The following is a 27,993-nucleotide window of genomic DNA, read 5'->3' as shown; positions in this document are numbered from 1 at the left end:
AATCTGTCTCTGAGGCTAAGACTGCATGTTACAAAGGAAATGCCAAACTGCACAGGGAGAGAAGTTTTCACATCTGGAAGTGCCTTAAACCAGTGACTTAACTTATTCCTAATTTTTAAAAAGTCATTGAATTATTTAGATTTTTGTTCTAGAACAATTTTTGATTCTGTAAAAATGAATCAATGAGAAAATAGGGTTCAATGTACAGGATTTCATTTAACAACCAACTTTTCACATAAATAAATATTTGTATATATGAAAAGATGGCTGTATAAATATGAACATATATGTATGAATATACACGTGTGTGTGAATAGTTATCTTTAAAAAGATAGAAAATCGTGTAGTGGATAAAGCACTGGCCCTGGAGTCAGGAGTACCTGGATTCAAATCCGGTCTCAGACACTTAATAATTACCTAGCTGTGTGGCCTTGGGAAAGCCACTTAACCCTGTTTGCCTTGCAAAAACCTAATAGGAATATTGATTTTCAGATAAAACTCTGCTCATTTAATTTTAAGATCTTAAGTACCCCAAATGACAAATTAAAATCATTCCCTCCCAACTTAGATCTCCAGACTTCCGAGTATTTTTCAACTTTTTTAATCTCTCTTTCCCTCACCCCCCCCTTTCTTCCCCTGACCTCCCTCTAGTTCAGCCCCTTCTCACAGCAAGCCTCAACAACAGGCTCCTAACAGTTTTCTTAGACATAGTTTGCACCTTGCACCAATCCACCACTACCAAACGAATCTTATTAAAAACTCTCCTTTGATGTGGTTACTGTCTAACTCAAATCCTTCAGTGATTCCCAACTTCTAAAAGACTATAGTCCAGATTTCTTAGCTAAGCATCCAGAGCTTTCATCATTCAATCTTTTTTCCTTTATAAGCTCTCATCCCCTCCTTTCTGCTCCCCCCCCACACTCTTCCCCTGCCCTCCTTTCTCTTCTCTTCCTTTCTTCTCCCCTCCCTTCTTCTCCCCTGGTCTTTCTAGCTTCTGGGCCTTTTACTCATGCTGCTGCCTCTCTCTCTGTGCTCCTTGATTGCCCCTCAGTTAAATTCTTCCCTCCAAGTCCAGTTTAACTAACTTCCTCAGTAGTATCTCCTTCAGCACCCACACTCTGGTTCCCCCCCCCTCTCATCTGAATTACTGTGGCCTTAAATGTCTCCTACCATTTCATCTTCTTATAAACACAATCTATCTCTAAATTAGATTGTCAACTCCTTTATGTCTCACGCTGCACCAGGCCAGTGCAGCTCCAGTCCCTTGCTCTAGCCTGGATCTCTGACTCAGCTGGACCATTTGCCTTTACAAACATTTATTTAGACCTTTTGCTAGGTATAAGGTACCACGCTATGTGCAGAGGATAGATGGGCTGAACACAATCCCTATCTTTAAAGAGTTTATAATCTACTATTTGTTGTTCACTCATTTTTCATATCCCTGTCTGAGGCTTTCTTGGCAAAGATAGATCCTGGAGTGGTTTGCCATTTCCTTCTCCAAGTGGATTAATCTAATATGGATGATAATATAAGTGTGAAAATGATTATTAATTAAAAAACATCCTAAGCGCATAAATGAGGACTAGAAAGAATGCTACATTTGGAGCCAGCCCTCCAGCTCTAATACTGTCTCCTTGGGGGACCCTGGACAAGTATAGTCTTCTCTGTGGACTCAATTTTCTCATCTGAAAAACAAAAGAGATAGAGCAGATGACCTTTATTTTAGTTCTAAACTTATGAGAAAATGGAGTCTAGCTGATTTTGTGGGAAAAAGTGAAATGGCAAGGGAAAGATAACAACAAGAGAGCATCTGAGGGGGGCCTTTAAGTAGACACACTGGAGAATTCCCAATGGGTCAATGTAGACAATAAAATGGCACCACTTCTGCTATGGTTCAACTTTTCAGCTCCTCCCAAAGAAGCAAAGAGATCCCAGACATTTTTCTAGGCCCTTCAGAGTGAGTGTGTCAGAAAGCATGTATCAAGCAAATGTATAAGACTTATATGCATGTACCATAGACACAACATATTACATGTATATATTTCCATAGATGCCTCTGTGTGCATTTGTGTGTGCACATGTGAGGATGATGCCTTCATCTCATCTGGTCTCTGGATCTGCATCTAAGAGGATGGTCTCCATAGCTGAAGCCTACACTGCCTCAGAGACATTCAACAGAGTTGCCTGAGGAACCTTCCAGCTTTCTTCTTCTAAGCAGACTGATGCTTCTGGAGAAATCTGCTGCCTGCACATCTTTGCCTTTCTCCACTGATTCTATCTTAGCCAGTGATCTGGTAGCTTTACCCTAAGTGTATTTTCATGTATACAAGTCAACATATTCAGCCAATCTGTTATCCACTAACAGATTTGGCCAATTCATAAGCACGGTGTTCCAAATATTATTTAGCAGACATCATTATGCACAGAATTACCATTACTGCATGCATCACTCTTTCTTTCCTTCTTTCGATGAAGGACACAAAAGAATCAGGTTTACAGGTCTTTAGGGGGCAATTTGCTGGTGGAAATGTCCCAAGTTGCTATTCTGACCCACCATAAATATGGCATACGAAAATAAGAAATTTAACTATGAACAAATGCAGGGTCAGCATATCGATGTTCATACACAAAGCTAAGTGTATAGGTTCTATAAATTCACAGATGAGCTAAGATTTAAAAGGAGTAGATGAGGGAGACAGACAATTGGGGAGGGAGGAGGAGACAGAGAGAAAAGAGTAAATCATACACAAAACAGCCAATAAAAAAATAAAAAAGCAGTTAATATACATGAATAATGGATGTTTGATTTAAAAGCAGTTTACTCCGATATGATGTAATTTTTGACAATCAGCCAGAGAGACTATTTTGCAAGTCCTTGCCAGAGGGAAGTCATAGAATAAGGGCTAGTAACACAGCTATGTCTGTGAACATGTGGAAAATTGACTTTCCGGCCATCCCAAAGGTGACTTTCTGTTGGCAAACAAAACCTTCCATCTCAGGTGCACTTAGCAGCACTACCTAGCAATCTGCAAGGTTTGGAGAACTTGCTTCGTGAGGCAATGGCCACATACTGTCAGCCCCCTTCGGAAGAAGCCTCCAAACTATTCCTATGCTGTAACTTAAAATCACCACATGTCACTCAGATGACCCTCAAAATAGGAGCCCTGGAGCTTTTCTAGTTTCTTTGTTAAAGTTCTGAACAGAATGAAAGTGCCCATGAAGCTGAGCTATTTCAGAGATGATACTGTATCTCTCAATGTAGCCAGGCATGGTAGAGGCAAAAACTGGGTAAGCTTCCCCACCATCACTTGCCAATGCACCTGCAACCCCTGCTGTTCCAGTCCTGGCCCCTTCCTGGGCAGGCACTGCCAACCTCTCAGGACTGTGCCAGGCTTGGGGGCTTTGTGAGATGGACAGATGTCTACAAAGGGCTAAACCGAGGCCAAACTGATGACTTATGATCTGACTTGACCTAACTCTAAGGAACAAGAGGTAATCTGGGGGGGGGGTCGATTCCAAATGTTATTTTCTTTTTACATAATCATGTGAAGTGATTTTTTTTTTTTAGAAATTGATCTAGATTTAAGGAGTATGAAATTTAAGGGCTTCTTCTCCATCAAAGATTCCACGCATCAGGTGGGAATCTTAAGCAAGATGTAAAGGAAAGAATACCTGACCTAGAGTAAAATGATGAATTCAATTTAATTCAACAACAATTCAACTCATGAATGGATATTTCTATAATGAGATAAATAGCAATAGCAACAAAATACACTTGGAAACAAAAAATTTGGGACTCCTAAGCCCTGGGAATAGGCTACCTGTGGTCACTGCCCTTTTCTGAAAACTTCCAAGGCTTGTCCTAGGGGAGGCAGGCAGGGGCGTAGTGACAACAAGGAAAAGGAGTGTGTGGTTTCTCTGAAGCTAAGGGAGGAAGGAAGCTCCAAATGAGGCCACTGTCAATAGCTAGAGAGATGTCCAAGACTAGAAAGGAAGGAAAAAGACCAGTGCTTTTGATAATTAGAAAATATTAGGGGAGGCTAGGTGGCGCAGTGGATAGAGCACTGGCCCTGGACTCAGGAGTAACTGGGTTCAAATTCAGCCTCAGACACTTAATAATGACCTAACTGTGTGGCCTTGGGCAAGTCACTTAACCCCATTGTCTTGCAAAAAAAAAAAAGAAAATATTAGTAATTTCTGAGAAGACATTTCTTATGATGGGGCAGAAGTCATGACCAGGGGGAAAGTGGGTAGTGAAGAAGTAGATATTTAATATAGATTCTACCCCCACCCCGACTATTAGCAGTAGAAAAGTGGAATACATTAGTAGCTGGTGGGAGTATAAAGGGAAAATAATAAAGGCCTCCCCTCCTCCCCCATGGGGGGATGATTATTGTGTTCTAAGTTATAACAAAAGGGATAGGTATGGTAAAATTAAGAATATGGGGGCAGCTAGGTGGTGCAGTAGTTAGAGCACCAGCCCCAGAGTCAGGAGGACCTGAGGTCAAATCCAGCCACAGACACTTAATAATTGCCTAGATGTGTGACTTTAGGCAAGTCACTCAACCCCATTGCCTTAAATAAATAAATTTAAAAAAAAGAATATAAACTAATTGAGCGAAGCAAGTAGAACCAGGAGAAAAATTTATAATACAAAGTGATTACAACATTGTAAACAGAAATAACTTTGAAAAATTTTAAGAATTTTGACCAAGACAACATCCAATCAAAATGCCAAAAGATCCATGACGAAATAGGCTGCCCAGATACAAAAACAGGAGACAGATAAAGGAACAGAATGAGACATTGTTAAACAAGATGTGGGTTTGTTTCACTGGACTGTGCTCCCCCCCACTTTTTGTTACAAAAGAAGAGCTTCTTCAAATGGTATATGTATATAGTGGGGGAGTTATATGGAGGAGGGATAGAATAAGTTATGCCAAAAAAGGAGGAAAATTCAAAAGGAGAAAGACAAGAAATCAATATGTTGAATTTATAAATGGTTTTTAAAAATAGTTTTAAGTAATCAAGATTTGTAATTTCATCTACAATTCTCTTTTTCTATTCTCTGGATTGGGAAATGTTTCCATTTGTTGGGTTTTTTTTTTATAAAGTTTAGACTAATGAAAATTTTAATTTAAAAAAAATGAAGTGAGGTCTGTTTGTAGGCAGATGAGGAGTCTGTGAAGAGAGAAACTAGAGATTCCTGAGAGAAACACAAATCTGAGATTTAATACCTAATACCTATTGCCTACATGACCTTGGACAACTTCCTTAAACTCTCTGAGGCTGTTTCTTCATCTATACAAATAGGAATAAACAACTATCTTCCTCATAAGGTTACTGTGAGGAAAAATGCAAACCATGGAAATGCCAGCTTATTATCATTGCTTTTACTAAATGGAAGGTGTTTGAATTCATGCTGACCTACCAGGACAGTGGTACCTGACTGGCACTCCCAAAGGAGTAGAGGAAGAAGAGGAAGAAGAGAAGTGGTCCCTATACCCCGTCTCACTCATCACAACATCTTTGGGCCCTAAATGCTCCCTTGGAGAAGGTGGCATCCAATGGAGGGAACTAAATGAAAGACTGCCCTCTATGGACTCTTGGGCCCTTTCAGCTCTCAGACTTGGATCCAGGATTTATTTTCTGCATGGGGAAACTGAGACTCAGGGAGGTTAAGGGATTCAGACATTGTCACAAAATAGTTGTAGAGAAGCGAGCAGGGAATATTCAGCATGCACTTGGACAAATTAAAAGACTATATATCATACATAAAATTTTGAAAGCTAAACTCCACCCCTCAAGTTGTTCCTTATGTAGTTTCTACTATGGGATCACAGTAAGAACACCCCTGGGATGGGTGCTCCCATCAGTTCCGAGGCAGAGAGCGACACTGCTCCCACCAGGGGGAGCCACAGACCCGCCTGCACATCCCACAGGATGCGGAGGACGACGTCCCTTCATCTATTCTTGGTCAGAGAGCATCAGCCTGGGCATGGCTCCCAAAGTTTCTGGGCCTGGCCATCTGCCCTGCTGCCTTCTGTGCCAGAATACTAAGGACAGCAATGAGGCACAGGCTAGGCGCTTTACGGTTATCTTTTCATCTGCTCCTCACAACAGCGCTGGGAGGAAGCTAGGGTTATTATCCCCACTTTACAGATGAGTAAACTGAGGCAGGCAGAGGGACACCCAGCTAGAAAGTGTCTGAGGTCAGATTCGGGCTCAGGTCAACCTAGTTCTGTGGCATCCTTTCTCTGCAAGCCCTTTTCATCAGAGAGGAACTGACAGCAAACCCTTCTTTATGTATTGTTTCATCCAATTAGAAAGCTAGCTCCTGGAGAGAAGGGTTTGTCTCCTAAATCCTCAGCACAGACACACAGTAAGAGTTGAATACTTTCCCATTCCATTATACTTGATTTATAAGGAAGAGACCCTGAGGCACAGAGAGTAAATACTCTAAAACCTAAGACCTGAGAAAGATCCCTAAGTGAAAAATGCAAATATTTGTGTGTCTCTCTCTGTTACTATCTGCATACACATACAACCACATCTGATGTGTATATAATGCATATTATATAGAGTTATATTATGGGTGTGCAGAGATATAAGTATATATATGAAAGCTGGCTTTTCTTTTGTGTATAAAGCATGACAGAGGAATTATTTACTAAGTTATTTAAATTATTTTGCTTCACAAAAATCCTACTATATACTTAGAAAACCAATGATAAGAAATGAAAAATAGAAAATGAGCTACACACACAAGAGTTAGCAACAATAGAATCTGTGTATATGCAGTCCACAGACATTCCCCAGAATCTGTATGACCCACTATTGGGAGTAGATGGGCCACAGGACAAGAAGGGGACACCAGATGGACAACTCTAAGAATTAGAAGAAAGGGAAAGCTTTCAGTGCCCTGGGTAAATACTCTATAAAAAATTTATGGGGAAAATGGCAGACACCATCAAGAGTGAGAGGACTCCAACCTCTATTAATTGAAGAATGACTCCCAATTGCAGAAACCAGTTGTTTCTTGTTAAACAAGATGAAGAACTCTGCAACACAAATGAGAATTCTTACAAGTTCTGACGGACTCTCCCATGAGCATCTGCTTGTTATGGACGAGCAAAATGAAGGAGATGCAAATTTCACATAAATGATTAGGGAAACCATTAGAGAAATTAGATCCTAAATAAAGTTCTAAGGTTCAACCCAAGAGCCAAACTGGATTAAGAAGGCTGATGTGTATTATAAATCAATGTAATGGCCTTATAAACCTGGTTAGGGCCTGACAAATATCAGTGTCAATGACATAAAAGATAAAATGGTCATTGTTATTAGTACATGCCAGTCAGAAGTCAATCTTGTGGGAGATCAATGTTGAGCATGGGACTAGGTGATGAGGTCATTCCTAACACTGAAAAGCTGTAAGAGAGAAAGGGCTGGCTGCAAAATTTAAGGTTGGAACTCCCCGCACCTTCATCTGGCTTTGTACTGTTGAACACCTAATTCAATAAATATTTTTTGTAGATCAGCTATGTGCAAGGCATTTCCTTTCTAAGGATCTGTATGGAAATCCAATTAGTGCATTAGTTTCCCCTTAAGTCTCAACAGATCTATCTTCATCGCTCTAAACACACTCTAGAAAGATTTCTGGAAGTCCTGAAGTAAGCTATCATTAAACACAGAGTACCAATATCAGATACACCAAAATCCAGTAATCTAACTTTATTCTTTTTGTATTGTCTTTCTATCAGCACAAGTTTGCTTAGGAAATAAGAAAGTCAAGACAAAACAACAACAAAACCCGAAGACATGACATAACCATACAAGGTATAAATCAAAGAATAACTTACAAATAATCTGCCTCCTTTTGGAAAATGTCACAGCAAGACCACAAGGTCCCTAGCCAAAGAAACACCATCATCAGTCTAATATTAGTCTCTCTCTTTGATCACTAGAAAAATGAATTTTTTCTTTTTTTTAGGTTTGTTTTTTTTTTTTGCAAGGCAAATGGGGTTAAGTGGCTTGCCCAAGGCCACACATCTAGGTAATTATTAAATGTCTGAGACCAGATTTGAACTCAGGTACTCCTGATTCCAGGGCCAGTGCTCTATCTACTGCGCCACCTCTAGCCACCCCAAGAAATGAATTTCTTAAAAAAAACCTTTCCCTCTATGCATTTTCTGTAACAACATAGAACAATTCCAGGAATTCTAGAGGCCCTAATGTGCTGTATCAGTTCCTATGGAAAGCACAACCATGCCAGGAAATCCTGCTATTCATGCTAGATATTTCACCATGTGGAAAATAATTTTCTCTTCAATTTCAACCAACATGGAAGGGAGAAGAATTAGTTACCAAACTGCCAATGTCTTACAACTCAGCCAGACTGTAAACTACCAATTCGGACTCTCCTCTAGGACAGAATGATGATAATGGAAAGGGCTGCCTGTATATTATGGTATGTATACAAAAAACAATCAAATTCATGAGCAATAAATTTCTGATTTCAAAGGCTCTCTGAGACGATATTTCAACTCGTGACCAGGATAGGCAACCAATCCAAAGTCTCTTCACGTACATGTGTGGGGAATAATTATCATAATAGACATTAGTAATTAATTTCCAGTGTGATGTCAGCTAGGGTAGCAGTGCCAAGCCAGCGTCCTTGTCAAACACATTCCAGCCGTCTGGATTACTTCACTCACATCTCCCTGATTAGGATGCACGTGGATGTGCTGCCTAATACAATCTGCCAACAAATGCCCAATACTTCAGAACTAAATTAGGAAATATGTCCAAAACCAAAGAATGATGCTAAGGGCTCTAAGTGGATTTCTCTCTTCATGAGCATGAGAACCATCACCAAGATAAAGCTCTTGACTGGGGCAATTCTATCTTCTAGCCTCCCACTTCTGAGAACAAAATTAGATTAGAGCGACAAAAGAATTAATAAAGACAATATGGCATCACAAGTACAGCTCACTACTGGAAGTATTTATGGAGGATTCGGGGTCTCTGAGGTGTAAAAATAAATTCAAAGGAGACATTTGGAGCAAAATGGATTTTCCACTTGTTTTAAATCCACACTGGAATGAAGTTTTCAGATTAAAAGCAACTGATCTTGTCTATGATGTTTGCTCTAAAATCAGGTGACAGATTAAGAATGTATCTCAGGGTCACTGGGATCTGAAAACTCCAAAGGGCAATCCCCCAATATGAATGAGATTCCATTTAGATTAAAAGAATTTTTATAGAACTTCTCACACATCAAGTCTTTCAGAAGGACTTGAGGCATGATAGAAAATATCAGAAGATTTCTTTTAGAGAAAACAAAAAATAAAAGCAAAACCTTTAATTGCAGGGAGATCTAATTGGAAGGGAATCTTTAGAAGAAAGAACCAATCATTCATTTAATAAGAATGTTCTTTGCTATTCAAAATTTCCCACTTAGTCAACACAATCTCAGAAAACAATGGGAAAATTGTTTAAATGAAAAGAAATTTTGTTTAAAAACCAGAACCAGTCAAGTAAATAGGTATTGCTCATGGGACTAGGTAGCAACCCATCTAGTTACTATTCCAGATGTGCAACTGTGCAGGTTGTCCCTGATACCCCTATTCCCCTGTCTTTTGGATTCCTCTTTTCCTTCCTTCTCAAGTCATCTTCGATATCACCTGCTTCAAGAAGTGCTCTCTAATCCCCCCCCCAAATTTCCTAGATCCCTCTATCTGGATCTCTGCTTTGCCCCAATCCTAGTCCAACTGGCATCATACTTAACTGTGATGTGCTCTATCATCCCCAGTAGAAGGTGAGCCTATTGAAGACAAGACAAGGCCTAGAGAAGTGCCTTGCCACAAGTGGAATTTCATAAATGCTTTCTGAATGAACAAATGAAGGTGCAATAATTTGCCCTGGCTTCCATGTCTATGGTCTCTTCTCACTTGCCATGGCTGCCGTGCTTCACCCTCTACCTCCGGAGCTCCCACGCTACCACTTGATGGGAATTCCCCACATCCACTCCAGCCCCAGACCCACCATCTTAGCTATGGCAAAAGTACTTAACAAAGATGACGCTGCTGGAGAGGACCCATCAGCTCATCCCCATCCCTATGACTTCCCAGACCAACCCAGCCTAAACCCATGTGCCATATCATTAGAAGGTAAGCTTCTTGAGAGCAGAGCCTCACTAGCTTTCTGTATCTGTGTCCCCAGTATGTAAGCCCCAAGAACAGAGGGGGTACCCAACTTAGGATTTTTCATTCATTCATTCATCTCCAGGTGCTTCAATCAGAAGGTATGCCCAAGGGAAGGGGACTAACTCAGACCAGGTGCTGGCATGCCTTCCACCTTATTATAGAATCTCTCACCAGGACCTCTTCCTCCCCCCAACAGTGGCCAGGCCTGTGGCTAACCCTAACTTGAACTAGTATCAGGACTTCTGGCCAGGAAACACTCCCCACAACTGACCATGGTGTAGCACCCCAGGATCTATAAATCTGTCGTAACCTCACACTCCCTACATCCCTTTATAGTAGACATCTTTATCCTTGGTTTACAGTTAAAGAGACAGCCTCAGAGGAGTGAAATGCCTCGCTCACAATCACCTCCATTTAAAATGTCCCAGGAAGGACTGGAACTCAAGCACTGGCTTCCATCAAGTTCAGACATGGACCTACTCTCCCAAGCTGTTTCCGTCAATGACCAGGGAGGTCATTTGGGTGCCTTGGGCTGGCTCTCTACCCCAGTCACTGCTCTTCTGTTGGATAAAGGGGGGTTGTCTGCCAGACAGAGGTTTGGGGGGTAGCTGTGTTCAACTGCTATTCTGAATGCCCTGGTTTAGAAGATAGGAGAATCAGTAGGAAAAAAGGCAAAGGGAAGAACACTGAACATGGAATATGGAAAGTAAAGGGATAGCCAAAGATTAACCCTACTCTCCCATGCCCCCCCAATTCCTCACAAAAAAAGGCAAAGGATGGGCAGAGAACTGTGCCAACTTTCTTTCTTATCCTTACCACCTGAGATAGAGAAGTAAATGATCTCTGATTTACGTATGACTGATTTCAACATAAAAGAAGTTATTTTAAAAATAGTACATAAGGGAAAATCCCTTTTAGTTATTCCCTTACCTTAGAAAATTCAAGGCATAACAGGAATGGGCTACCCAGAAAGTATCTATTTACATGAATAGTTTAGATCTTTAAATAATATTTCCCTGCCATTTTGGCAACATGGGTATTACCTGTTTGGTTAATTGTAATAGGCTACAAACTACAATCTGCTTCTCGATGTTGCAAGGGAAACTCCTGACTACATAAGACTTGTTAACTCTCTTATAAAACCATTATTGGATTTGGAAGTGTAAAAGACAGGTCGGAATTTGATTTTCGTATCTGGATTTCATCCACACCTGCCCTGTCTCCTTTTGTCATAGATAATCAGAAGTGAATTGCAGATAAAGTCAGGCTTTGGACTCAGGGTTCTCTCTTCTCAATCTTCCACTGAGACCTTGGAGTGGCAGCCAAAGTTATAGAAGCTAATAATCTAATACTTGGTCTCATATAAAATGTAAGAAATATAACTAAACTCTATTTTTTTTAAAAAAAAAAGTTTTGCATATATTCATCATAATATTCATCAACATAAGGGTCATTCTATCCAATATTCAAAATTCCTTAGGACCACCACTCCAGTGAGAGAAAAGCTCTTCAGCTTTTTGTGTGTCCTACCCCACTTTGGCATAGTCTGGTGAAGCCTACATACCCTTCTCAGAATTAGTGTGTTGCTTTCCTTCACAAATGAAGAAAAAGTTACATTGAAGTTGGTAAAAAGAAAGATATGATTTTTTTCCCTCATACTAAATCTTAGATGCCCTGAAATATATCATGAGCCCCTTGGGTTTGTTGGACCCCAGGGAAAGAACTTTTTTATTTTTTAACAGTTATTAACAACTGTTTGGTGCTGAATACAAAAAGCATTCAGATAAATGGAGACATTTATCAATTTTCATCACTGTTCAACACATCCTATAGGAACTTCTGCTATGCTCTAATTCTTAATTAAAGAAAAATCAGTAGCTGAAGGAGAAAACCAAGACTCTGATGGAATATGATCCAGAAGAGAGATTCACAAAATTAATGTACGAATCTTTTGCTAGGCTTGAAAAGAGGCTTTTAGAGGTGAAATCAGACTCTTCACTGAGGTAGACATTTTCAAGAGCTAACTGGTGAATTAAGTCATGGCCATATTTAAGAAGCATTCCAATACTACCTTTGTAGGGAATTCTCTCCTCTAACTGGTTTCCTGTTCAATCACATCGTTTATCTTCTGCAGTTACTTCACTACAAGAATAAATTCATTCAAATAAGTCAAAGGGAAATAGAGCCTGACTAGAAGCTAGATAAATGAAAATTTATCTGAAAGTACTAAGGATGAAAGAATACCAAGGAAGATATTCTGTCTAGCCTTCCCTAGGTTAGCAGACTAAAAACAATCCTAACGAACCTTTCCAGAGGGTAAAAAGCTACCGCCTCTAATAGCAAGTGCATAAAATAAAACTTATGCCCTCAATGATTTCTTAGCTAAGCCTGGATTCAAGAAAAAGGAACAATCACATTTTAAAGACCATAACAGAAGGTAAAAATGATCAGGAAATAAGAACAATGTTTTTTCAGTTCACCAAGTACTCTAGCTCCTAGACATAAAAGATCAGAGAGACTCCTCCTCTTTGTCCAGGGGTCTGAAGGCCAGTACCTAAAGCCCAGGCATCTGGTGGACCAAACCATGTCAGCTCTCCAAAGAAAAATTTGCAGTGGAAGCCAGCATATTTCATTTCAGGGGAAAGGACATGTGAGATGATTTAGTCCCATTCACTATTTTAAAGATCAAAAAACTGAGGTACAGGCAAAAGTACTAATCAGGATTCAAACTCAAATGCTTGGACCTCCAATTCAGACTTCTTACTGCTATATCCTAAATTATATTTAAGGAAATTGAGTTTCTAAAAGATTAAATAGCTTGTCCCAGGTCATACAGGTAGTAATTTTCAGACTTGGGCTTCAAGTACAAATGTCTCTTCACCATATTATACTGGTTATGTATCAAGAATCATAATAATTAAGAGACATGCAAATTAAAACAACTTTGAGTTACTCCCTCATACCTATCAGATTGGCTAATAAGACACTGGAGGCAATTTGGGAAAACTGGGACACTGATGCTCTGTTGATGAAGTTGTGAACTGACCCAACCATACTGGAAAGCAATTTGGAACTATGCCCAAAGGGGAATAAAACTTGATCCAAAAATGCCACTGCTAGGTCTATATTCCAATTGATCTAGCAATACCACTACTAGGTCTATATCCCAAAGAGATTTTTTTTTTAAAAAAGGGGAAAAATATCTATTGGTATAAAAATATTTATAGTAGCTCTTTTTGAAGAGGCCAAGAATTGAGGAGATGTCCGCATTTAGGAAATGGCTGAACAAGTTGTGGTATATGATTATGATGATATGATGAAGAGAATGGTTTCAGAAAAACCTGGGAAGCCTTATATGAACTGATGCAGTGTGAAGTGAGCAGAACTAGAACAGTGCATACCATAAGACTAATGCTGTATGATGATCAAGTATAAATAAATGAGTTATTTTTAGCAATACAATGATGCAAGACAATTCCAAAGGACTGAAGATAAAAAAGGTTATCTATCGAAAGAAAGAATTGATGGAGTGTAAAGGCAGATTAAAACATTTTTTTTTTAACTTTGGGATTTAAGTTTTTGGGGGATATTTTCTTTTGGAACATGTTAATATGGAAATGTTTTTTATGACTTCACAAGTATAATCTATATCAAATTGCTTGCCTTTCCAAGGTGGGTAGGGGAGGAAAGGAAAGGATTTGGAACTCAAAAATTTTTACATGCCTTTGAGAAAAATAGAGTAAAACTTAAAAAAAGAAATCATAATCAGAGATCAAGAAAATCTATTTTTCTTCAGGAAGTAGCCACTAATATATCACAGATTAGATCCTAATGTAATCTACAAGGGACTAGAGATATAAAAAAGCTACTTCAAAATAATTTCTATTTGGTTGCACTTTTCCATTTGAAATAATTCTGCTCTTTAATGCAACAATCAAAACTAAATAAAATTTAAAAAGTATTGTACACAATGGAAAAAAATCTATTTTGATGCTCTACAAAAGGATGATCAAAGTCAATATTATTATCAATGTTGCTATCTAATTTCACAACTAGCAGAAATCCATTTGCCAGAGTTAAGGAACAGGGAAAGAGAAATTCTTTTCAGGAAAAAATACAAGTAATACTTGAGTTGATCATAAGAGTAGTGCCTTTTAATAATTATGGTGGTCTAGCAATAACAAGAGTTTGTGAATAGGTGGAAAAAATACCTCCTACCACATGAGGATGCAAGGAAGGAAATCCTTGGTGTCCTTTATTTGGTAGTTCAGACACTTGTTTTAGAATAAGCAGAGATAGGGGAAGCTAGATGATGCAGTGAATAGAGCATCAGCCCTGGGGTCAGGAGGACCTGAGTTCAAATTTGACCCCAGACATTTAATAATAATTACCTAGTTGTGTGACCTTGAGCAAGTCACTTAACCCCTGGGGTAGTTAGGTGGTGCAGTAGATAGAGCACTGAGTCAGGAGGATAAGTTCAAATATGAACTCATACTTAATAATTACCTACCTGTATGATCTTGGGCAAGTCACTTAATCCCACTGCCTTGCAAAAAACAAACAAAAAAATTAGTCACTTAATCCCATTGCCTTGTAAAAAGCCCAAACATAAATAAAATAAAATGAACAAGTTATAATTTTTTTAAAAGTATAAGCAGAGATCATTACCTTCCCAAGAATCATACTACATTTTTTCTCTCTTCTACTCACTGTCAGCAAGACCTACAGCTTCCCAAGAGAGTGAAAACTCTGTGTGTGTGTGTGTGTGTGTGTGTGTTTTAATCTCTTCCCACTAATAGAAAGAAAAGTCATACAAAAAACATTTCAGGAAAAAGAATTCACTAGGTCATATGATCATAGATTTTGTGCTGAGAGGGATCTCAGAGTTCATGTTATCCAACCCTCTCATTATATGGAGAAGGACAATAAGAGCCAGAAAGAAGTGATGGTCCCAAGATCACATAGGTATCAAAGTGATCAGACAGGTGTTCTGCCTCCCAGTGCACTGTCCTTTCCACTGGAAGAGACCAAGATCTCTCCAAACCAAATGAGGACCATTTGATCTACATCTCTATATCTTTTCTTTTAGGTTTTTGCCAGGCAGTGGGATTTAGTGGCTTGCCCAAGGCCACACAGCTAGGTAATTACTAAGTGTCTGAGACCGGTTTTGAACTCAGGTACTCCTGACTCCAGGGTCAGTACTCTATCCACTGCGTCACCAAGCCACCTCTTCTGAATCTTATTACAACGAGAAAGCTTGGTCTTTTACATGTAAGTCCTTCCCATGCCATTACACCATGAGAATCAGAGAAGATTTTGCTTCTTGGATAGAAAGATTCTCTCTTTTTATATTAATAAACAAAGTTTAATTTTTTTTATTTAAGGCAATAGGGTTAAAGTGGCTTGCCCAAGGCCACACAGATAGGTAATTATTAAGTGTCTGAGGAGATTTGAACTCAGGTCCTCCTGACTTCAGGCCTGGTGCTCTAACCATTGCGCCACCTAGCTGCTCCAGGGTTCTCTTTTTATAATGACTTGCCTGGTTCCTTAAATACTTGGGTTTTTTTTTTAAGTTTTCTTTTTTTTAAATTTTTTTTCTTAGGTTTTTGAAAGGCAAACAGGGTTAAGTGGCTTGTCCAAGGCCACACGGCTAGGTAATTATTAAGTGTCTGAGACCGGATTTGAACCCAGGTACTCCTGACTCCAGGGCCGGTGCTTTATCCACTACGCCACCTAACTGCCCCTTTTTAATTTTTTTTTGCAAGGCAATGGGGGTTAAGTGGCTTGCCCAAAGCCACACAGCTAGGTAATCATTAAGTGTCTGAGGCCACATTTGAACTCGGGTCCTCCTGACTCCAGGGCTGGTTCTCTATCCACTGAGCCACCTAGTCACCCCTTCTACATCTGATCTATAAAAAAAACAGAAGAGACATCATCAAATTCTCCACTGAAATCTAGGTAAACTGTATGTATGTTATTTCCCTGATCTAATACAACAGTAATTCTTTCACAAAAAGAAATGTGGTTAGCCTCGAAAGACCTTTTCTCAACCTCCCCCTGAATTGTGTTGTGGGTCTCTAGCTGGCAGGATCCATTTTTTTTCTTTTTTTTTCTTTTTTGAAATTAGGGGCATTTGACCTTTTTCTAGTCCTGAGGCATGGCCCCACTCCACTATCAGGAGCACCATTTTGGTCATCATTTCAGTTAGGTCTCTCAGCACCTTAGGAGATAATCCACTTGGGCCTAGTCAGCTGAATGCACCAATGGAAAGAAACTGCTCTCTTACTGACTCCATACATTTCTTGAGTTTCACTTCCTTAGTAGCCACATTGCTTCTCTCCCGTCCAGTTCAAATACCATTCTTTTAGGTAGGTAAAAGAGAAGCAAAGTAAGAATTGAGAAACTCCATTTACTCTGTTTCTGTACTCATAACCGCACATATCCTGAGCAGCAGTCCCACCATCTCTCTGATTCCTCTCTTTTTCCAAGTATAATTCAGACTAAGAAAAACTAATTATTCTGACTTTCCCTGCCAACTTCATCTCCTAAAAGTCAAGCAGTACAAGAACTGAAAAAAAGTTGAGCAGTCCTGATCTCGTTCAGTGCTCTCATTTATAATGGAAGAAACTGAGGACCAGAAAACATAAATGACTCACTTAACATTACATAGGAATAAGGAAAAGAATTGAAATTCAAACACTGGATCTTTAATTAAAAATCCAGTACTTGTCCCATTCTACCCCACTACTACTATTCAAGTATTTTTGTTTTCTATTGTAAGGATAACAAAATACTGAGTAGGGAAAAGATTTTATCAACATCCCAAGATATTTATCCCAGTGGCAGCTTGGCTAACCAGTGCTCTAAAGGAAATTCTCATATAGCATAGAAAATGGAAATAAAAGTTTCTGAGTTCTCCTCTAAATCTATGATTCTTTGAATTTTTTTTTTTTTTGTAGTTTTTGCAAGGCAATGGGGTTAAGTGGCTTGCCCAAGGCCACACAGCTAGGTAATTATTAAGTGTCTGAGGCCAGATTTGAACTCAGGTACTCCTGACTTCAGGGCTGGTTCTCTATCCACTGCGCCACCTAGCTGCCCCCAATTCTTTGAATTTTGACAATCCAAATTCCTTCCATCCCAGTCTAAATCCAAATAACTCCATTTGCCATCTGACTATCTTCTGTACCTTGTTTCCTTCATTCATCCATCCTAGGCTTTTGACACCAAAGGCTGCCTCCTTAGAAGAGACATCTAGACACGTGACAGGCTGGCCATACACAGAATGAAGGACTTGGCTAGGATTCTCTGCTTTCAGAAGGTATACAACATCTTCAGCAGCTGCAACAGCCACAGGATGTTTTCCAGCATCTGGAATCAGATGAAGAAAGTTGACCTATTTAAAAGAAAAGTTTTGAAAATCTTTAATGGTTTAGCTGTAATGGCTCTTAACATAATTTAAAAGCTCACATTTATAAAAGCAATATTTTATCATAAAGCAAAATCCCCAAATCCCATAAAGCTAAACACTTCCAAACCATCTCTTTGTCCCCTCATATATCACATGTGATACCTTGATTCTTACAAAGATTTTATCTTCAGATGAAGGAAAATAAATAACCTTCATCTTCATATCACCACTGTGTTTATGTCACATTCATACATGAAAAAAGTCAAATTTAAGTGAACTATCCAGCATCCCAAAGCAACACCTCACTGACAGACTTTTACAATTCTCTACCTTGCTCTAACTCTTTATCCTTTTTTTTTTTGCAAGGCAAATGGGGTTCAGTGGCTTGCCCAAGGCCACACAGCTAGGTAATTATGAAGTGTCTGAGACCGGATTTGAACCCAGGTACTCCTGACTCCAGGGCCGGTGCTTTATCCACTGCGCCACCTAGCCTCCCCCTTTAACTCTTAAATTATATGAATACATGTGTAGTACTGAGGTGAAGAGGGTGCTTTCCTCTTATAAGTAGGAGTTACTTGCATGTTTCTACTTTTAATAATATAAAACTAGAAAATAACTACTTCTACATTTTTTCCTAGTGTGAAGTATATAGAATGGTTGTAGTAAAAAAAATTCTGGATATAAGCCACTTTATATTCTCATAAGAACAAAAATACAAACAGCATTACTCTGACAATAGGTCAAGAGGTTAAAAGCCTGAATTCTAAAGGCCATCCATGAGAGCAAGATAGCAAACACTGGTGACCTTGTTGATGCTCAATCCCCATACTGTGAATGGCACCCTAACACCCCAAGTTATGGAATTAACTCAAAGGATGTGCTTTCTGGGCTAACATTACAAACACTGAAATATTGCCAAGACTATCTGGAAAAAACAAAATGGCACACCATGATGGTGGAGAGTTGCACAGAATAAAGTATTTGCTAACAAATTTCCCCTCCCTCATCATCCTTGAATAGAAATAAAATATATTTTTAAAGTTGTCTTATAATATAGTTGCTTGTTTTCTTTTCTTTTCATAGTTAGAATCTTTCCTTTTTCCTTCTGCTAAATTATAGCTTACATGACAGAATTGAGACTGATAACTACTTGGCTCTCTGTTGGTAATTTAAATTTTGTTGAAATCTTAAAGTGTGTTCAAATGATCAGTGAGCTGGTTGTGACATTTATGGGTAGCTAGTTACAACTCCTTCAGACAGCACAAGAATTTATATGCATTAAAGGATTTCATATCTTGGTAGCTGGTGGTGACCACATATTTCCATGACAACTCAGTGTTTTTCCATAAAAGAGCAAGGATTTAACTTTTGGTAGCTAGAAACATCTAGACCTCCATTTTCAATTTGAAACTAGCCAAGGGGATCTCTACCTTTGAGAACAACAATTACTATCTGTTACTATGAATACCCAGGCTTCATCATAAAAAAGTAAGAAATATGTGTGTGTAATCCAGTCATCAGGTACTTAAAGATATACAACCCTAACAAGATCTCTGCCAGGAGAGAAGGAGATAGGAATCAGGACTTATTCCAATCCTGGCCAATGAATCATGACTTCATTGTTTGTTTTTTTAGCTCACTCTTTCTAATGCCAAAATCAGATTGTTTCTATTAGATCCAAATTCACTATAAAGTGTCTCAAACCACGACCAACTCTTCCTCCATACTGCCAAATACTCTTCAATTATAATACTTTAAGAAGAAGAAAAACTAAATACTGAACCAGTCTGAAATAAGCCACAATCTAAAGAAAATACAACTTCAGATGTGACATCCTGTGGCAACCAATTAACCAATTAACACTGACTTAAATCTGTGTTCACTCAAGAGTTACTCCTAATTCCACGTGAGAAAATCTTGGGATGAAGAAAGCCAATTCTCAGTCTCACTTTGACCAAAAAATTTTAATTAAAGAGTAGGAGAGAACTCTCCCTCACCATATGGACTTGAATGACACTATAACACTCATTTTCACTTGAATTTGGGGCCAGAAACTGATCTCAGATTTCTAAGGGTGAGGGACTAGTCCACCAAGGCACAGAAAGCACCAAGGGCTTCAATGGATATGATTACTCCCAGTCTGGCTCAACATTTCCCTCCTGTCTGGAGGTCTCTCTTCTAGGGCCAACTTTACTTAGTAATTATATGGGCAGAAGCGAAAGAAAGTGAACTAGAAACTCACCAACTTCTGAACTTCAAAATGAGCTGCTGTTTCCCAATATCCCTTCTCATTGGGGCATTCCACTCTGACCTCAAAGCCAGAAGCCGTGGCAATTGTGGCCCCCTCCAGGCTGAGTGCCAAGGCCTGGATGCTTAGGTTGTGCTGATAACAATGGACAGGATCACGACCAATCATCAGACTCCAAACGTTAACAGTCCCTGAGCAGAGATAATATAAGTAATGTAATTAAGAGTATTAATTAATCAGAAGCTCAAGTTTTTTGCTAGTAACAAAGACCAGGAAAATGGAAGTAGATTCCCACTGAGGGGGAAATGGATACACAAATTGTGGTGCATTAATCAATTGATTGATAAATATTTATTAAGCCTCTACTATATGTTAGACACTGTACTGAATGCATGAATGAAATGGAATATTTCTATACTGTAAAATACAACTATAAACAATTCAATGACACATGAAAAGATCTATGTGAACTGATACAAAGTGAACTAAATTAAACCAAGAAAACAATGTATACAATGACTCCCACAATATAAAAGAAAAGAATAACAAAAATATCAACAAAATGAAACATGAATCTGGGTAATCATAATGATCAAGTATAGATGACAAAACAGATATAACTTTTCTTTGCAGAGGAGACAGGAGTAAGGATGTTGAACAATGCATGTCACCAGACTTGACTGATATGGTTTTGCTGAATTGGTTTTTCATCCTTCTCTTGTTTATTCTTTGCTACAAAGTATGGTTCTCTGGTTAGGAGAAGGGGATATATTTGGAAATAATAAAAGCAAAGGATATCAGTTTAAAAAAATTAACAGTGAGGGATAGGAAAAACAGGGACCTACAAATTGTGTGGATTTCTGTAGAATTGAAATATCAGGAACTCTAAAGTTTCCCAAAGAGTCTAGAGAAAACGGAAATTAACCTTTAGTTACTGGTACGGGATAACCATGCTCAAACCATTGTGCTTTCTAAAGGCTTTGTTATTCTTTGACCTCAGTAATAATTATTTCTTTTTAGTTTGTTTGATTTTTGTTTGTTTTTTTGGTTTTTGTAAGGCAATGGGATTAATTGACTTGTCCGTGGTCCCACAGCTAGGTAAATAAGTGTCTGAGGCTGGATTTGAACTCAGGTCCTCCTGACTCCAGGGTCGGTGCTCTATCTACTGCACCACCTAGCTGCCCCCAGTAATGTATCTTCTTTTTAAACAAATTCTTCCATCTTTTTACCTTTCTTTTTCTTCTGTCTCTGCATTTTTGTATTTTTTTTAGGCTTTTTTTTTTGCAAGGCAGTGGGGGTTAAGTGACTTGCCCAAGGCCACACAGTTAGGTCATTATTAAGTGTCTGAGGCCGGATTTGAACTCAGGTACTCCTGACTCCAGGGCCGGTGTTCTATCCACTGTGCCAACTAGCTGCCCCTGCATTTTTGTATTTCAAAGCACACTATGACATTCTCTTTTTCAAAGACTATTCTGGAGAGTTTCTCCATTACTGTTCTAAATTTCCTACTCAAGTTTGTCTTCCTGATTTCTTTCTCAAGAATGCTCACTTTCATTTCATTTCATTTTTATTTCCTCAGGTCCAATATAATTTTATTAACACATTGCTTTTTATTGAAGGAATCCTTGTTTCTAAAATACCTACTCATTTGTCTGGTTCATTTTCCAATCTTCTTTTTTTTCTCTTTTTAATGGGTGCCTCTATTACAATTATTTATGCACCCTGTTTTGTCTTTCTCTCTCAAAAATTCATAATTGGGCAGTACTTAAACATTTTTAAAATTAATGTATAAGTGAACTATTCCTTTACTCTATTTATCCCATTGCCCGGGCTTGGCTATCATCCTTCAATCGGTTATCTTTCTTTCATCTCTTAAATTTGTTACCATTTCTACAGTTTATTTGATAGCTTTCTTACTATATGAAGGTACAAAGTGAGAGGAGGATTCAGAGACTACTTTTCCCATGTTCCTCTTGCCTGCTATTCTAGGAACTTGGCTTTGCCTCTTAACCCTCCTTGGCAATAGCTCTCTGCATCGTCCTGGGATAAGGTGTATGAAGCTGAGGATGTTTGACTAAATCACTCCTGAAGAGAGACTTCTAGAGGTCTTACAACTACCCTGGAGCTCATATAGGAACTGGAGCATGGCCTCTATGGATAGTGAAAGTGACAAATGAGTCTAGTTAGGTCCAGGTTCTAGGCCTCCAATGTGACCATTTCCCTTGCAAGCATTCCTTCTTTTTTGCTCCTATTTCTTTCTTTGGGGGGGGGGGGGGCAATTCTGAAAAAAAGGCAGGAAAAGGGCCTGTTACAGCAGGTTCCTCTTTCCTCATCTCTTGAAAACTACTGACTGCTGCCCAGTCACATCTCCTTTTATGGACTCTTGACCAGAGTGTGGGCTTTTCTAAAATTTGAACTGTCTCTCATATTTTTTTTTTTTTTTTTGCAAGGCAATGGGCTTAAGTGGCTTGCCCAAAGCCACACAGCTAAATAATTATTAAGTGTCTAAGTCACATTTGAACTCAGGTCCTCCTGACTCCAGGGCTGGTGCTCTATCCACTGTACCACCTAGCTGCCCCAGCTCTCATATTTTTTGATCTGAAGTTCAGACTTCCCTGAATTTTCAGACTTTATTCCTCTTCTGCCTCTCAGATTAACTTTGACAGACTGGGTAAGCCTCTGAACCCTTTTCCAGAATCATGCATAATATGCATGTGTAAATACAGAAAATAAAATGTATAGGATTACAAAGGAAACAAATTCTATTAAAATAGTTATCAAGATATTTTTAAAAATAAGTTCATGAATTCCAGGTTCAGAACCTGTATTCTTTAAGTATTTAAGGAAGTGAAGAATAAAGAACCCTTCTCTTTCTTAAGCCTCATCTGGTACCACCTTCTCCCAGAAGCATATCTTGCTTCTCTCATTGGAAAGTGATCTCTTTGATCTTAACCTTATTTCTTCATTTCAAACAACTATGTAAGCCCATCAGATTGTAATTCAAGAGCTATTCCCATAAGGCCTTTCCGAGTTGCTAGTATTCACTGACCAAATACACTGCATTTATTTTGTAGGTATTTCTATATGCATGTATAGATCACTTCCTCCCAGCATAAATCTCTGTAAGAACTTTTCCATTTTGTCTTGATGTCTTTAGTAGCTACCAACTTGCCTAGTACTGAGAAAGCATTAAATCAAAATCTATTGACTTATTATTACTTGCTGTAGATGTGGTCCTTGCTAAAGTTTGGGGGTAGGGTAGGAAGATACAATACAGGCCTTAAAAAACAGTCTGCTGGATGAACTGATGCTGAGTGAGATGAGCAGAACCAGAAAAACATTGGTATACCCTAACAGTAACATGGGGGTGATGATCAACCTTGATGGACTTGCTCATCCCTTCAGTGCAACAATCAGGGAAAATTTGGGGCTGTCTGCAATAGAGAATACCATCTGTATCCAGAAAAAGACTGTGGAGTTTGAATAAAGACCAAGGACTATTAACTTTAATTTAGGAAAAAAAACTGATATCTTATTGTCTGATACTTTATGTTTCTTCCTTAAGGATATGATTGCTCTCATTCAATTTGGATCAATGTATACCATGGAAACAATGTAAAGACTGGCAAATTGCCTTCTGTGGGGGGAATAGGGGAAGGAAGTAAGATTAGGGAAAAATTGTAAAACTCAAAATAAATAAAATCTTTAAGTAAAAAAAAAGCAAGAAATAAATGACAAGCAGGATGATTTCAGAAAAGCCTAGTGTATGACTTACATGAAATGATGCAAAGTGAAGTGGGCAGAACCAAGAGAATATCATGAATAGTAACAGTAATGTATGATGATCAGCTATGATTGATTTAGCTTTCCTCAGTAATACAATGAATGATCCAAGAAAATATTCATGATGAAAAATGCTATCAGATGTCTGAATATAGACTGAAGCATTTTCTTTCTTCCTTTCTTTCTTTTTTCTGTTTCTCTTCCTTCTTGCCTTCTATTCATCCTTGCTTCCTCTTTCCTGCTTTCCTTCCTTTCTTCAAGTCTTTTTCTTGTACAAAATTACTAAAATGAAAATGTTTTACATAATTGCACATATATAACCTATGTCAGATTGTTCATCCTCTCTGAGAGAGGACAGGAGAGGAAGGGAAGGATAGAATTTGGAACTCAAAAATATTAAAAAAATGAATATTAAAAATTATCATTACATGTAATTGGGGGAAAAATAAAATATTAGAAAAAAAAGGAAAAAAGGTCTGCTAGGAAAGATCTCTATAGTTTTTCATCTTTGTCTCTCCAGCACTAGCCCAGTGCTTGTTAATAGTAGACGATTAGTAATCATCTAATTATATGAATAATTAGTTCCTATATAGCCCAAGTCTTGCCTTTCTCCTCATTCAAAATTTCACTGCCAAAAACGTATCCTGATTCAACAGAACACAGGATGGATGAGATAATCCTAAAATATAAAAAACAGGGCCCTCTCCAGACAATCCCCACTCTCACTTCTAGTTCTGGCTCAATTTGTCTCCCAAAATCCATTAAGAGAAAATTACAGGGCCCAGAATTTTGTGAATCTGAGTAGGAACTTTATTTCCTGTGAGTTATATAAGGTGCATAGTAACATATGAATACTCAATATATCTGTCAGTATTTCCTGCCTCTTTTATTCATTCAAAACTGACTTTTTTATGTCAATTTTTCCACTATTTCTTATCTGTGGATACACATGTGGCTTTACATCTTTCTTCCCTTAGTAGTGCATTCACAGTCTTTTGTTCTTTATTTAATATGGTCTCTTTATTTCTTTCCACATTAAGTATTTTGGACAGAGGTTTTTACCACAAAATAACATGTAGTCCAGAAACAGCAGAAGAATGAACTCATGGGTTGGTTTACAAGCATTTCCATCCGAGCAGAAACAGGACATTATCAGAAATGAAACAGATCCCTCTTCTAGAGTCAGGAGCTGCCTAATTCTTCAGTGCAGGTTGCTGTCTTCACACCATAGGAAACAACAACTTTGCCAATAAAGCATACTTCGCTGATTCTGGTCATTTTTTTATTTAAATTTTATTTCATTTTTTTTATTTAAAAGAACAAAATGAAATGAGGAGTGAACACTACAGGCCAAGAGAGCAGAGAACTTTTGAAATCCAGCTGTAAAGCGAGGTGCCTGTATCTAAGATGCCACTGGCTCCAAATGTAAACTGAGTAGGGATGACATATAATCCAACTCTATCTGAGTCTGAGGCTGTGGCTTATCCAAATCTAATTAATGTTTCATTTCCAAATGCTTCTTCCTGTCTTTATTTTGAGGAAGCCTAGCAGGCAGTAGAAGCGACTTTCTGGGACTATGACTTTATGCGGTGGGTATCCCCTCAAATAACAGGGATGGGAGCCCTGCCATGCCTCTCCAATTCTCAACTCTACCTTCACTTCAGTCTTCTATAACAGCTTCTACCCAAGATGCTGGAGATTCCTCATGAACTTCTCCCACCCTCAGAAGTACCAATGCAGAACTCAGACTATGTATTCTACCAAAAAATAAGCTCCTTGAGGACCTGGAATCTATCTAGACCAGTGCCCAGTGGGTATTTGATAATTGTTTACTGCCTGTTCCTTACTAGATGCCATTGCTGAGAATATCTCCATACCTACCACTGCCCCTGGGGTAGTTTATCATACTTTTGCCACAACAACTAGTTAAACAGACAGAATTAAAGGTAACTTCCAGTCCAATGTCTTACACTTACATAAAGTTGGAAGTATATCCTGCAAACAATTTTAAGACCATATATATTGATTTATGCATATTCCCAAAATTAAACTGCATATTATTTACTGTTTATTATTTCTATTCTAATAGAATGTCAGTCAGCTCCTTAAAAACAAAAGTTATTTTGGTGTGTTTTCTCCTCATTGTCTCTCCAGCCTCTAGCCCAGGGCCCAGCCCAACATAGGAGTCTAATAAATGATTTTTGAGCTGAATTGATTTCATACTCACACTAGCAAAGCATGTGGTGGATCTGGAGTTAGAGGACCTGGGTTAGAAGCCAAGTTCTACTAGGGATCGGCTGTGTAACCCTGGGTAAGTGATTGTACCCTGTGGGCCTGAGCTTCCATGGAAAGACTGGGACTAGATGGCTTCTAAGGTCCCTTCTAGCTTCAAAAATCCCGTGACAAATGTTTTCTGTAGCATCAAGGAATCTCAGAACAGCAGTTGTTTTTCAGTCATGTCTAACTCTTCAAGAACCCTTTTTAGGGTTTTCATGAGTTTTTCATACTGCAGTGTTTTACCATTATTTTCTCCATATTATTTTATAGATCAGGAAACTGAAGCAGAGTGAAGTGACTTGACCAGGGCTACACAGCTAGAAAGTGTCTGAGGCCAAATTTGAATTTGGGAAAAATGAGTCTTCCTGACTCCAGGTTCAACACTCTATCTACTCCCCATAGCTGATATTTCAACATCATCCACTCATTTCTTTTTCATACATATATGTAAATACATATATATATATATATATATATATGTATATATATATATATATATTTTTTCATTTCAAACTTAAATACAAAAACAAGAAAAAAATTCTAGGCTAAATTTGAATGAAGTCAAGCTGAGAAGTGGTAATCTCTAGATGCTGGGGTGAGAGTTGACAACGAAAGGTCTTTTGCAGAAGGTGGGACTTGAACTGGGTTTTAAAAGAAGTCATAGAAGTCAGGAGGTGGAAGTGAGGAGGGAGAACATTTCAGTACTGGGGCAGGCAGTGAAAAGGCCCAGAGTCTGGAGATGAATGTGTCCTGTAAGAACAATGGCAAGAAGCTTGGTGTTATCAAATCCCAGTTTGTGGAGGAAAATTAAGCAGAAGAAGCAGGGTAGTTAAAGGGCTTCAAAAGCCAGAAAGGAGATTTTTCTATTGGCTTTTGGACACAAAGGGAAACCAGTGAAGTTTACTGAGTTGAGCAGTGGGTGCCAACTGTCAGTCTTTTGCTTCAAGAAGATCCATTGGGCAGTTGAGTGGAGGATGCATTAGAATGAGGAGTGGGAAATCAACCAATGGGATCACTGAGCCAGTCCAGGGGCTGTGAAGGTAGAAACAACAAAATAACAATAGACTGCGTCTGTGGAATGAGTGCAAGTGAGGAGCCTAGAACAACAATGAAATTACCAGTCCAAAAGGAGGATCGTGGGAGGAAAATTGCAAAAAGGGAGACGAGGAGAGTGATTCTTTTAGATGTTTTGAATCAGAGATATCTAAAAGGCAACTGTAAGTGAGGAGAGAGGTTAAATAGATCTAAGAATCATCCGCATATAGACACAAATGATAACTGACCCCATGGGAGCTGCTGAGATCACCAAGTGAAACAGGAGAGACAGACAGACAGACAGAGACAGAGACAGAGAGACAGAGAGAAAGAGGTAGAGACAGAGACAGACGGAGAGGAGAGAAGAAGGTCAGGGCAGAGTCTTGGGATAGGAGAACTGAGGAAGAGCCATGCCATAAAAACCTAAAAAGAAGGATAGAGAGATTTATGGGCAGATAAAGGATGGAGAGTGAAAAGGACAGTAGATAATAATTAAGAGATAGCTTTGGAGAGAACAAATTCAGTGGAATAGATGATGAAGTTGGATATTAGGCTGCAGAGGGTTTAGAAGAGAAGGAGGAAAGTGGACACACCAGTCACTGGCAGTTCTTTGAAGGGGATTAGCCATGAAAGGGATGAAAGCTACAGTACCATAGCTAGTGGAAAAGGTTGGATCAATGAAGATTTTTTGATGATGGGGGAGAAATGGGAATATTTCTAGGCAGCCAGAAAGCAGGTAAGGAGAGACTGAAAATTAGCGAGAATGGGGATGACTGAAGGGGAAATCTACTAAAGAAAGAGGGGAATGAAATGGAATCACTTTGCCTTGGTGAGGGAAAAAGATATGGAGGAGGGAAGAAAAGGGCACTCTTGGTTAATGGTCACAATTTTTTCAGTGAAAATTTTAGAATTTTCAGAAATTCATTTTCAGATTCTATAGACCACAGAAGTACATTTTCTAGGGATTATTTATAAAGTGGGAGAGAATATATCAATTTTAGAAATAGTACAGTTGATATACTAATTAGAAGTGA

General features: G+C 38.7%; 1 protein-coding gene across 1 annotated transcript in view; it reads right to left on the bottom strand.

The window, feature by feature from the left end:
* FBXW8 (F-box and WD repeat domain containing 8) overlaps nucleotides 1–27,993 on the bottom strand; it is a 111,016-nt gene that overhangs the window by 18,683 nt on the left and 64,340 nt on the right. The window contains exons 6-7 of the mRNA XM_074205912.1: nucleotides 19,859–20,055; nucleotides 17,395–17,601 (exon numbers count right to left, since the gene is read on the bottom strand). Coding sequence (XP_074062013.1) covers nucleotides 17,395–17,601; nucleotides 19,859–20,055 — 404 coding nt within the window. The remainder of the gene's footprint in view (nucleotides 1–17,394; nucleotides 17,602–19,858; nucleotides 20,056–27,993) is intronic.

The sequence above is a fragment of the Macrotis lagotis genome, chromosome X (assembly GCF_037893015.1).
Source record: "Macrotis lagotis isolate mMagLag1 chromosome X, bilby.v1.9.chrom.fasta, whole genome shotgun sequence".
Taxonomy (NCBI): Eukaryota; Metazoa; Chordata; class Mammalia; order Peramelemorphia; family Peramelidae; genus Macrotis; species Macrotis lagotis.
Note: the sequence above shows the minus strand (reverse complement) of the source record. Positions and strands in the feature narration are given on the sequence as shown.